The 13,622-nt window shown below is 48.4% G+C and overlaps 1 protein-coding gene across 1 annotated transcript; it reads right to left on the bottom strand.

Moving 5' to 3' along the window:
- Nucleotides 1–3,584: 3,584 nt before the first annotated feature.
- On the bottom strand, nucleotides 3,585–13,425 carry LOC144892579 (uncharacterized). The gene is made up of 6 exons (XM_078779746.1): nucleotides 13,300–13,425; nucleotides 12,903–12,971; nucleotides 12,695–12,763; nucleotides 12,273–12,347; nucleotides 7,797–12,066; nucleotides 3,585–7,562 (listed from the first exon to the last, which is right to left on the bottom strand). The coding sequence occupies exons 1-6, from the start codon at nucleotides 13,369–13,371 to the stop codon at nucleotides 4,513–4,515; spliced, it is 7,605 nt and encodes a 2,534-aa protein (XP_078635872.1). The 5' UTR covers nucleotides 13,372–13,425; the 3' UTR covers nucleotides 3,585–4,512.
- Nucleotides 13,426–13,622: the final 197 nt, after the last annotated feature.

Here is a 13,622-nt window from a genome sequence, read left to right as displayed (position 1 = left end):
GATTTTTTGTGACGCGCGTCGGTGCGGTGGGCACCCACCCGATATTTTCCACACGCACGGGCACACGTGGGCACGCGTCGAGTGTCTTTTGTGCCACCCACCCCCGGGGCCTGTCGCCCCCATTAGGACTCCCCCCAGGAGTGATTTCAGGCCCTTTCCTGGGCCCACACACACACATTTCATAGTACGTTGGGTGTCGTGTCTTCTGGTTGTAAAGGGCGGAGAAATAATCACGAATCGTGACGAAGTCACCCAGAAGCAAAATCCCGCCCCCTCGCATCTTCACCAACATAGTCCAGGCCCGAAACCGCTCATAGAACTCACAGAGGAAAACACTAAGGGTTTGGGCGCCCAAACGGCTATCTCGAGAACCACGTAACTGCGGAAGCTCAAACCGGGCTTGAAACGTGCGCATCCGAATATTATACAACATACTTGTTTCCCGGTTCGATTCGGCCAAGGAATAGCGGAGATAATTGCAATTAAGTGAGCCGTGACGTCACGGATCGCGCCGCCGATAATGATATGATAATTTATGATAATCTATGCAGCACGACATGGTCCTCACGTCACACAAGGCGCCTTTGCCGGCGCAAAACGGCTCTCTCAGGGTCAAACTCGGTATCGTTTTGAGCGCACGGTTCAGCCCTTCAAGAAAAAGTTTATTTTGTAAAAATCGAGCCACGCGTTCAAAAGATATGACCGGTTTTGTTCGCCGGCACGTCGGCGTTCGAATCGGCTCGCGGTAAAATCCAACACGTCCATTGTCGGGTCCGTCTGAACCAACCACGGGGCCTAGAACGCTGGGACCGGTCTCAAAAGTTAGGTCTGGATCATATCTCGAAACGCTGGAAGCTGCACCTCTCTGTGATAATCTTGTGGACCATGACAGGAGATCGTGCGACAGCTTCGCATACGCTTCCAGCGCTTCCGCATTTTACCATTCGTGAACACCGTTCGCCCCGCCCATCAAAGCGCGTACGTAAGTTACGTAAGCGTGCACACGTGACCTTGCGCTCCAGCGCGACCATTTGCGCATGCGCAAATATCCATCCACATATTACGTACGCGTGCACACGTGACCTTGCGCTCCAGCGCTACCATTTGCGCATGCGCGATTTTTCAGCGTTAAATGTTCAAGTGCTTCGGCAAACGACTGTCGCACCACCTGCGCATGCGCAGGGTTGACGGGATTGACGCACAAGAATGTTTGGTGCTGTGCGAGAAGGAAATGGCTGTCATGGTCACAAGTGGTCTCGAAATTTGCGCATTTAAATGGCCTACACGATGCCCTTTATTTCGTCAAAATCCATCCAGCGGATCTGAAGTTATATGAAGAAATTCATTTACGTCGTGACGTCATCACGCGATTGTCGAATGCAGACGTCTTTTCGGAAATTAAATAAAGATGGAAATTCGAAATGAATCATGTCCGCGATCTGCGCATGCGCGGTTTTCTCGGCCGCTTTTCAGTGGCATCGCAGTGCAGCCCATCTGCGCATGCGCCAGCTATTGAAAATTGGGTCGCCACGGCAAAATCCAAGATGACCGCCAACATGTATGTCTGAACCTTGCAACCTGCATATCTTGAAAAATAAGCGAAGTAGAAACTTCTAACTTGGTGTGTGCGTGTATCTAGGCACAAGGAAGAAAGCCTTCGAAAATTGGGTCGCCACGTCAAAATCCAAGATGGCCGCCACCATATATATGTCTGACCTTGCAACCTGCATATCTTGAGAAATAAGCGAAGTAGAAACTTCTAACTTGGTGTGTGCGTGTATCTAGGCACAAAGAAGAAAGCCTTCGAAAATTGGGTCGCCACGTCAAAATCCAAGATGGCCGCCACCATATATATGTCTGACCTTGCAACCTGCATATCTTGAAAAATAAGCGAAGTAGAAACTTCTAACTTGGTGTGTGCGTGTATCTAGGCACAAGGAAGAACGCTGTCGAAAATTGGGTCTGCACGTCAAAATCCAAGATGGCCGCCACCATATATATGTCTGAACATTGTGAGTGGAATATCTTGAAAAATAGGCAAAGCACCAACTTCTAATTTGGTGCGTGGGTGTACCGAGGCATAAGGAAGAAGGCTATCGTAAATTGGGTCGCCACGTCAAAATCCAAGATGGCCGCCACCATATATAGGTCTGAACCTCATGAGCAGAATATCTTGAAAAATAGGCAAAGCACCAACTCCTAATTCGGTGCGTGGGTGTACCTAGGCATAAGGAAGAAGGCTATCGTAAATTGGGTCGCCACGTCAAATCCAAGATGGCCGCCACCATATATACGTCTGAACATTGTGAGCGGAATATCTTGAAAAATAGGCAAAGCACCAACTTCTAATTCGGTGCGTGGGTGTACCGAGGCATAAGCAAGAAGGTTATCGTAAATTGGGTCGCCACGTCAAAATCCAAGATGGCCGCCACCATATATACGTCTGAACATTGTGAGCGGAATATCTTGAAAAAAATAAGGAAAGTACCATCCGTCGGAGCACAACTGTGATTGGACAACACCCGTCCCTCTGAAGGACCACATCAGAACACACACAGAACATTCCCCGCCCTCTACATTCATTTCCACCACTCTTCTCAACCAGTTACTTTCATTCTTCCTCCACACATGAACAAACCATCTCAAATTGTCACAGGAATGTCCTCGGAGCGATGTTCGTCCACGTTCTTATAGAAGCCTCTCAGTGGTTGGAGACAGCATAACACCTGGGTTCAACTTAGACACAATGTCATTACAGTCGGCGCCTCCAATAAAACCGTTTAGGCCTATCCGTGACCTTCTGGTATTAACCGGAGTCGCATGACAATATACTCACCTTGTCCAGTATAACCGTCTCATACAGCAAGGTGCACTTTCCTCCACACCTAACCTCCTCAATGCCCATGTCACGACTTCACGTGGAACCCTATCGAATGCTTTCTCCAGATCAATAAACCCAAGAAACAACTTCTTCCTCTTCTCGAAAAGAGAAGTTTCCTTCAAGAAACAACTGAAACCAAGCGGCGTACCTATCTAGCATTGAAAACAAAGTCTCACGGCATGTCGACGACATCACGAGAATTAAAAGGTGCGCAGAATTTTCGGGAGAGTTGTTCAAAACGTTGATCATGACATTAGCATTTTAAACACATGCAATAAAAGTGATTTTGTACACACTATTTATTGAAAGATATAGAAGTGACAATGCAAATATTTTTCAAAGATGGTTTTATTTCCAGAGCACAACAGAACGAATCAGAATGACATTGCTGATCATGACATTGGCATTCTAAACACATGCAATAAAAGTGATTTTGTGATAACACAAAGTTCGTTGTTTGTGCACATACAAGTAAGACATTCCGGTGTGAGCTTGCCCAGAGGGGTTCAGTCACATACGCGTCGCATCACCCCAACTCCCTCAAGGCTCACCCTTACATATGTCAGTTGTGGAGGCCATTACTCTCTCTTGTACCAAGGAAAAAGAAATTAAAAAACCTTGGTGTATTGTACCAAGGAAAAAAACAAAAAACCTTTGGTGGATTATGGCAGTTCGTTATATGTGCTCAAATAAGTAAGGTAAGACATCTCCGTTGTGAGCTTGCCAAGAGGGTTCAGTCACACACGCATAGTATCACATCAAATCCCTCAAGGCTCACCCTTACAATGTCATTTGCGGAGGCCATTACTCTCTCTCTTGTATCAAGGGAAAAAAATAAAAACCTTGGTGTATTGTACCAAGGGAAAAAAAAGAAAAACCTCTCTTGTACCAAAGGAAAAAATAAAAAACAACCTTGGTGTATTGTACCAAGGGAAAAAAATCAAAAAACCTTTGGTGGATTATGGCAGTTCGTTATATGTTCTCAAATAAGTAAGGTAAGACATCTCCGCTGTGAGCTTGCCAAGAGGGTTCAGTCACACATGCATAGTATCACACCAAATCCCTCAAGGCTCACCCTTACAATGTCATTTGCGGAGGCCATTACTCTCTCTCTTGTATCAAGGGAAAAAAATAAAAACCTTGGTGTATTGTACCAAGGGAAAAAAAAGAAAAACCTCTTGTACCAAAGGAAAAAATAAAAAACAACCTTGGTGTATTGTACCAAGGAAAAAAAATCAAAAAACCTTTGGTGGATTATGGCAGTTCGTTATATGTTCTCAAATAAGTAAGGTAAGACATCTCCGCTGTGAGCTTGCCAAGAGGGTTCAGTCACACACGCATAGTATCACACCAAATCCCTCAAGGCTCACCCTTACAATGTCATTTGCGGAGGCCATTACTCTCTCTCTTGTACCAAGGAAAAAAAAAAAAAAACCTTGGTGTATTGTAACAAGGAAAAAAAATAAATGCCTTTGGTGGATTATGGCAGTTCGTTATATGTGCTCAAATAAGTAAGGTAAGACATCTCCGCTGTGAGCTTGCCAAGAGGGTTTAGTCACACACGCATAGTATCACACCAAATCCCTCAAGGCTCACCCTTACAATGTCATTTGCGGAGGCCATTAACTCAGTCACTGAGGCAATGGGGGTGGGTCGTTCACTCGCAGCACAGACGTGATGGGGAATAGACTTGGTCTTGTAGGTTCTGCTACCATGAGATGTTCGTGAAGATCTTGCACCTCTTGGTGTGTCGTTACAGTCCCACAATTGATCCACATCAACTCGCTGTTTGTGCGTTGGCATTTGATGAAGAGCTGGTAGCCGACACGTCGAATCGCCGTGGTGTTCTTGTGGCGAAGTCGTGCAATGGCTTTGCGCCATTTGCGCTCAAAGATTTGCCGTTGTTGCTGGTTTTGTTGGTCGCTGCCAGCCGCGGTGAAACCGGTGACAAGGACGTAGAGTCCCCAGGGTCGGTAGTGCATGTCCATTGTGAACTTGAATCCTTGTCCTGTATTGTGGTCAGTGAGCTGTCTCCTCAGACGACACGTTTCACCGATAAAGAAGACTTCGGTGTCCTTGGTGCTCACAAGCAGGTACACGAATCCGTCGTCTGTGTTCAAGTTCACGAGTTGTTGTTTGAACACCCTGTTGACCACACGGATGGGATTGTGGAGAACGTTGAGGCTTTGCAGCAATCCATCTATGAGTGCCCTGAGGTCGGAGGGTTGCCTCAGAAGCGTTCGTATGGCTGTCATCGTGTCCTCCACGTCTCCGACAAAGATAATGTCCGCCAGGCTGCGCACACGACTGAGAACCACCAACAGCATTTCGGGAGACCACAGTCGATACATGCTTTCTCGCTGGCTGATCTGTGTGGCCATGCGAACGCACGTTTGGCCGATGACTTTGTGGATGGTCGTGGCCACAAAATAACACAGTGGCCACTGGTATCTTCGACCCTTCGTCATTCTGCGGCCGACGATGCTTGGCACCGAGTATCTCCGAGCAATGCTGAATGTTCTCCATTCTGCAGGAATGTTTGCAAGGTTCGCAGGTGTCTGTCCCACCGGGATGAGGGTGATCCTGACACGTTGTTGCTGCAGCTGGGGCTGCGCGGCTGGCACGACACCCTTGTCCATGAGGGGTATCTGCCGCACCAGGCACAATTGTCCTTGTGAAAACCGTGGGACATGTTGAGTGTTTGCTGTGTTGTTGTATGTCAGCCGCATAATTGCACCTTCATACAGGAGTAGCTGATGCTGTTCGGAGCAGGAGTAGTTCAGCTTCCGACTGATGTTGAGGTTTGCTGGTTGCCAGTTCCCATTTGTGGTTTCGACCTCATCGACAGCAGCATACGTTGCAGAGTGTAGTGTTCTGTCGCTGCGTTTGTTTTTCAGGAATTGTTCCACCGCCACATCCACGGCTTGCTTCTTCCCGAACACTCGCAATACGTCCGCCGGCACTTCCGTCCATGTTTGAACAAATTGCCGAGGAACACAACGCCGTCGCATGATGTTGCAGAATTCGTCGATGTCTGCATCGCCCAGGTTGTTACGTCGCATCATTTCAATCAGACGGCGTAGCTGATGGTCACGGCTGCAGCGCACGTAATGTTGTAGGATGAGGATGCGAAAAGTGGTCAGCATGTAGCAACTGGTCCATATGGCCTGTCCTTTGATCGGTGCCAGCTGATGGTGGTCACCCGTGGCCACAATTAGAGTTCCACCGAACGGCACGGGGCTTGCGTTGAGCTTCCGCATGACCATGTCCAGAACGGCGAACAATTCGCCGGGAATCAAGCCAATCTCTTCGACGAACATGATCTTGATGCGTCGCAGAGCCTGCATTTTCAGTGGGGACCTGGCCAGGTTGTGCAGGCATTGTTCTGCAATTCGTCGTACCGTGCGTGTTCCAAGATCCACCACCGGCATGCCAGTAATTAGATGGAGGTGTTCACCACCGAGACATCGAGCACGTTCAGATGTATATGCCACGAGAAGTGTGTTGAATCCCAGCGACATGGCGTACACTTGCGACACCAGGAGCAGAAAGGTTTTGCCTGCTCCAGGACCACCGACGAACAGAGGGAACCGAACGGACGCATCGCCTGTGTGTTGGAGCGCGTCAATCGCTGCCACTGCGTTGCCGAGGGCGATTCGCTGCTCCTCCAACGACTCGTCCGATTGGTTTTCTGCTTGCTGGAGAACAGGTGAGTAATGCACAGGTATGCCAGACTTCAGTGCTGCAGGGTCAGGAAAGTTGGGCAGGTTCTGAAGACTCAGGGCATCCACCGCTGCGTGTCGTCGACTCGTTTCCAGCTGCTGTAGTTGTGCATTGGCCGTTTCGCTGATGGCTGCGTCTGTTGCCAGAGGCATTGCTTCATAGATGAAGTCGCCGTCCAGGAAGAAACGCTTCAATCCGGCCACCACCACACGCAAAATCCTTTGGAACTGTCTCGTTCCGATTGGGAGCCACATGAGTTGTTCTTCGATGTATCTGCGTGCCAGTTGGTGAATACTCGCAACGTCAGTTACTCCGTCAGGAATCAGGCCAGCTTTTACAAAAGCACTTTTCAGTTCAGGGCAGGAGTACAGATCAACCTCTGTGTTGAATTTGCCCATGCTGAGCAGGAGATGGACGAGGAAACTTGGCAACACAAACGGTGTCACGGCTGTGAAGACCACGATGTTGTTCTGCACTTTGGTGACGTCGACGAATTTGTGGTAAAAGTTGGACTTTTCACCACCAGCAGCGCCGTCGTGTTCAGCTTGTAGGGGAGCGAATATGGCCCGGTACATTTGAGCAGCCTGTTCAGCACGTGAAGGGATGTCACTTTGCCTTTGTTGTTCCACGAATGCCACAGCGTCCTTTACATGTGCTTGGCGCAGGCGTATTCGTTGCGTGTTCCCGCTGATCCAGGGACATGAGGCGAGGTCGGCGTCGATGTCGTACCGCTTGCACGTTTTCATGCAGAACCACCGGCTGTAGGAGTGCAGATCATCAAACAGCATCAACTCTGGTGGGCGAACGGAGAACTTCCAGGTGCTGTCGAGGTAGTAGTACCCGTCGAGCAGTTGCTGAATGACGATGGTCTGGTTGTATGTAAACTGTCGCCATGCTGGGAGTCCTCGTCGTGCTTGCACTGCTTCCGGTGTCCCTCCTGCTGCTCCCGCTCCTCCTGCTGCAAGAAAAGGGTGTTTCAAAATGAACGGCATGGTTTGTTTAACTCTCATTGCATCAAGTTAAATATAATTTCAATACAAAATACTTTTCTGCACTCATGACAAATCAATGTCCTTTATAAAATGATATAGGTTTTATTTGAAAATGTTACAAAAAAACCATTTCATCAAAAAACGTTCACCTATTCCATGCACATCATTAATTATGTACATCACACGTCAATTCTGCATACCTATGTCGTCCACATGCTGTCCCCCACGTCGTTTTGTCACAGCCGAACGATACTCTGGTGCTTGTGTCGACACGTGTGTGTATTCCACATTGGTCGTGATGAAAGGCAGCCGGAGACTGTGCCACATCATCTCGGGCAAACCAATTTCCTTCGCCATATGTTCTCCTCCAGGCTTGGTGGTCTTCATCGTTTGTCCAGAGGTTTTTGTATTGCTGAGGTCACCGAGCCGCACGTCAACCGTGTCGTGTGGCGTGTCCTCGCTGCTGCTGCTGCTGCCGCTGGTGCTTTTGAAATCAGCTTGTCTCTTCTCATCCACACCGGCAGCATACTTGCACACATAGGCCACTTGGAATCGTGTGTCACACAGCTGAACGTTGGTGCAGGATTGCAGAGCGAGCCAGAATCGTGGTATCGTGGGGACGAAGGTTTCCTTGGGTTGAGCCGGGTAAGTGTATTTTCCTCCAGCCAGCGTTCTGGGCACTTTCAACCTCCCAAAAACATCTCGTTTTGCCAGTCCGAGCTCTTCCAACAATTTCAGGACATCTGGATCGTACAGGTTTGGTCGTTCATCAAAGTCGTACTCGAACGAAGGTGGGTGTTGTTGAACACGACACTTCCAGGTACCGTTGGCCATTTTCCTCTGACACCGGTTTTGTGCGTGGCTGCAGTCATGCACCTGTACTTTCATGCACAGAGCGTACATGTCACAGTAGTCGTCAAAGGTTTCGACGAAGCCGTCTTCCAGTAAACACCTCATGGTCATACGAGCACTTTTGCTGAAGATGTGCGAGATCTGACATCGTATCCGGCTGAGTTTTGTCTTTTCGTCCTCGTTCTTGACCTTGAGAAAGCCATGGATATGGGGCCGATTACCAGGACTGCCGGTCGACTGAAACTCGTAGCGGGCCCACAGCGTCTGCACCTCTCCACACGGTTGTTCTGGGCTGTGCTCCAGCCAATGTAGAAAGTAGCGGCTGGTTCTCTCCCACGCTCTGCACATGATGACGCAGTAGGACTGATGGATGTGCTCGACGTTCACGTGATGTGGGTTCTTGAAATTGCGACGATACAGCTCCTCGATAGCTCGTGTGATGGGTGCCACTCCAAAGGTTTTGCTGTCATTGCAGGTCGCGGTGATGAAGTAATCAAATCCGCCCATGTCTTTCATCAATGCAGCAAGTCGGTTGACTTGTTGTCTGCCGTCGAGTTCATCAAACTTCATGCAGGTTTCTGTGTTGCTGCTGAATCCGATGTTTGGAGGACGTAGGTGTTCCAGGCCTTTTTTCACAGCGACGACAGCAGAGTTGTAGTTGAGCTGATGGTTCAGCAAAACGTCAAAGGTCCATTGCAAGTATTCACAGTCGTGCGACGTAAGCAGAGAGTTGTCGCGTAAACGAACGCACATGTGATCTTGCAACGTGGCCGTTTGTCCTCCATGACGTCTCTCCAGTTTTGTATACAGAGCAGAGGGCAGTGCTCCGATGATCGACTGTCCCACCGACGACCAGAAAATTGTTGGGAATAACACACCCTCCGGATACAGCAGTGGGATCGTGTCTCCTGGTGTCACCGCACAGATGTGTTGAAGGACTTGCTGCGTTGCCACAGCCGGTTTTCTGGCGTAGCTTGCTCGTGTCATCACTCTCAGGTAGTCGTTGAGTACGAAGTGACCCAGAGTCGAGAGTGTGGCATGTGACGTTTCCGACATGTACAGCGGCACGAGTGTAGATGATGTGGTCAATGTTGGCGCGTCATCCGGGAAGTCGTCTCCAGCAATGACGTACATGTCGGCTGCTTCAACAGCATCTTGAGGCTCGTCTTCAGGATCAATGACATCACCGGGCATCATCACCGGGTTTCTGAGGTCATCAGCAGCGGCACCGGGGACGTTCCTGTCGTCGTTGATGGAGGCACCACCCTCGCCCTGGATGGGGAGATCATCGGTGTCGGCGTCGTCACGCTGTCGGATCAAACCACATGCAGCGTCGTCACGCAAAAGTTGTTTCGCATGTTTTAGGCAGAGTCCAGTGTCACATTGGTATTTGGGTATTCCGTGAGGACAGCGCCAACGCAGAGGAGTTTTGCAGTGTCCGTAGCAGCAGCGATAACCCGTTTTTCCATGCTCTCTGATCAGGAGTATGTCGGGATGGTTCGCACAGCGCAGTTTTGTTTGTCCACCGCACCAATTGATAGCTTCATTCCGAGCTAGGGAGTTGTCACTGTTGTCTCTGGCATATATCACGAGAGCCATTTTCCCGACATCGTGCACTGGTGCTGGTGCTTCAGTTTGTGCTGTTGTCAGATTCTGCCAGCCATGGGTACTGGTCCATCTGAATGCAACGTCCACGGTGTAGGGTGTTTCAACAGGAGAATGAACAGTAAGGGCCAGAAGCAACGACCATTTCGTATCCGCAGATTGTAATGGTAGTTCGGCGACCCTTATGCGGCGTGCTGCTCCCGTGTGTTCAGCCTCTGTTGTGTACACGTGCCTCGTCAGTATCACCACATCGTTGTCAGTAGCTGATAGGATGGTGGACACATCGATATCTTCATTCCGATGCAAATGGTGATGGGAAACCCTTGAGCAATGGTGACAAAGCAGGGTTGCAATCTTCCTTTCAACCAGTGTATGGTGCGGCTGAAGGTATGCATTTTCAACAGATGCATCTATTGCCAGCAACTTTGGAGAAGGGTACTGATTTATGAAGGTCCCTTGCATGTAGTTGCACAAGCGAACGCACAGCGATTGTAGCGTGATGATGATTGGATCCGCTCGAAGTTGCAACGTCGCTCGGACCAGTAGTCTGTGTAGTGGCCGACAGTGGACTATGCAATGCAATGCACACACAAGGGCCCGTCCAGCTGAGTAATCGCAGTGAGGCCTTCGCCGTTGCACGTACGGTACATTGAACGGGGGGTGCCCTTTGTGTTGCACGCTGTGAACCACAACGAGACAGGCAGCGGTTCCATCCGTCTTGCTCCGGACATCGTCGTCAGCGGCAACTTGCTGCTGCCGTGCATCGTTGTCCTCCGCCTCCTCCCCAATGACAGTTTGCCGGGAGTGGAACGCTTTTGCCATTTCATAAGCATCACCGACATGGATGTACGTTCCGGATCTCGAATGCTTTGCGACGTGTTGCTGCACCGGTGGTGGGAATCGCTGCATCACGTTCCTCACGTACTTGCGCCCGTATGTCTGCGATTGACACATGAAGTGTCGGACATCGGATCGCTCGTGTAGTGTCAGAGAGCAAGCTTGCGACTCGTGTTGCTGCATTGTACCTCGTGGCGATTTTGTTCTCAGCGAGAATGTTGACAGTCCTCGTCCATCGCCTTGTTGTTTCACCACGTTGTACGATGTGTTGTACTGCCTCGTATGTCCAACTCTCACAAAGTTTGGAGTCACCACCGCCGGTGCCATGTGGTCAGGATATGTTGTTGGTATGTGCCCGAGGATTGGATGTGTCGGAACGTGGAGGTATTGATGGTCACCTCCTGCGTGCACACTTTTTGAGCACGTCACAAGACACAGGCCACGTGTCGTATCCATGACCAAAGCGGGTGAAACGTACCACTTTAGGTCCTTTGTCTTGTATGGCCAGTTGGGTCTCGCACCTGTGAGGTAGGTGGCATCCGCTTTGAAGCCGTTGAACGATGGGATGAAGGTTTTCAAGTAGTGGTGCAAGGGCAACAGTTCGGCACGCTCCCACAACAAGTCGTCCACGAACAGGTTACACCCCATGGGGCACACGACCGTTGGAAAGGCCGTTTTGTTGAGCAGAGTCTGCATCTGGAGAAGACGTGGTCCATCGACATGCAGCATGTGATCAAATTCACGCAGTTGCTTCGTGATATCAGTGAAGATGGGTTTCTTGGCGGCTAACGATTGCTTAACAGGCCGCGACACATCGTTGTCAAGCAGCATTTGTTTCCACATCTCACGTAGCTCGTCCGATAGCAGTGCAGAGAATTTTGATGGATCCACTGGCTTCTTTCCCGACAGGTATGTCCACAGAACAGCTGGCCATGCAAAAAGCCAGGCGTTTTTCGCATGAATGTCGGTGTCCCTGTTGATATATTGATGACAGTGCCAGCATACAACAGCGTCAGCATTGATGTTCGGCATATCCCCGTGCTTTCGTCGAACAATGTTGTCTGGAATTGGATGTTCCACAAAGTCAAACAGCTCTGTTCCATTTCTGTGACACAATGCACATGTTGGACGACGTACAGGTCGAGCAGCAATGCTGGAATGTCCTCCATCATTGACCTGGAACAAATGAAAGGAAGAGCAACCTAGTTTAATATATAGGCAACATCAAACAAAGCAAAGCATTACTAACTACCATTGCCATTGATAGGACATATATTTATTTATTCAACATCTGTGTTGTGTTTGTGTTGTGTGTTCTTTCAAAGTATCTTTATTTTTCATTATGACATTTAGTAGACATAATGACGACGTAAACTCATTACCTGAGAAACTTGCTGCTCAGCTTCACGCACATGAGTAAGTAAGTGCGTCGGGTCACCATTATGTTGTGTAGGCACCTGGAAAGCAAAGTGAAACAACACCATGATAATGATAAGTAACACACGGGCAAGTTAGTCAGGTCGTGCAATCAATAGTCGTAACAGTGATATAAAAATATCAATATAAACTACATAATTATACGTCAATAATAAATACCTCAGCAATATGCTGCTGAGCCTCATGCACATGAGTAAGTACGTGCATCGGGTCACCATGTGTCAGCACCTGCAAAGCAAAGTGAAACAACGCCATGATAACTTACACTAACACACGGGCAAGTTAGTCAGGTCGTGTAATCAATAGTCGTAACAGTGATATAAAAATATCAATAGAAACAACATAATTATACGTCAATATTAAATACCTGAGCAATATGCTGCTCAGCTTCACGCACATGTGTAAGTACGTGCGTCGGGTCACCATGTGTCGGCACCTGCAAAGCAAAGTGAAACAACGCCATGATAGGTTACACTAACACACGGGCAAATTAGTCAGGTCGTGTAATCAATAGTCGTAACAGTGATATAAAAATATCAATAGAAAGAACATAAGTACACATCAATAATAAATACCTGAGCAATATGCTGCTCAACTTCATGCACATGTGTAAGTACGTGCGTCGGGTCACCATTTGTCGGCACCTGCAAAGCAAAGTGAAACAACGCCATTATAGAACGTACTTTGTTTCATGTCGTTTGCAGCAATGTTTGGTTGACACGTCCATCATATCATGCACGTGTAACATGTAACGTGTAACGGGAATGAAATGTTGCTGAAATGCAATCAGAGCTAGTTGTTTTACCTTTATAGTAAATAAATAAATAAATACATTAATAGGGGCTGCAGCATTCAGGTAGGTGAAATAACAGATAGAAGAAAATGTTGACTTTTATAACATAATTTGCAGGTTGTATCATCGACCGACCGACCGACCCCGCTCTGCATTTACACAGGCCAACGACGGGTCACCTGCAATGTATTTATTTGCATTCCAAATGCTGGATCCACGTTAGGTATAGATGTTGTTGCCTCGATGTCCATAGCTTGTGGTTCATCATGTGTTGGATGCACGTGAGGTATAGATGTTGATGCCTCGATGTCCACAGCTTGCGGTTCTTGATGTGTTGGATCCACGTGAGGGATACCCTGCAATAAATGTAAATAATACCAGAGATAGTCACATAATTATTATGCGAAATTGGGTTTCATCAAAAGATGCATTTGTTTTGTTAGCCACAAAAAAAGGACAGATACCATACAATACCATTGTTTACGTGGAATGTCAATTACTA

This window comes from Myxine glutinosa, chromosome 1 (genome assembly GCF_964187855.1).
Source record: "Myxine glutinosa chromosome 1, kmMyxGlut1.1, whole genome shotgun sequence".
Taxonomy (NCBI): Eukaryota; Metazoa; Chordata; class Myxini; order Myxiniformes; family Myxinidae; genus Myxine; species Myxine glutinosa.
The sequence above is the reverse complement of the archived record's forward strand: the minus strand, read 5'-3'. Positions and strand labels throughout refer to the sequence as shown.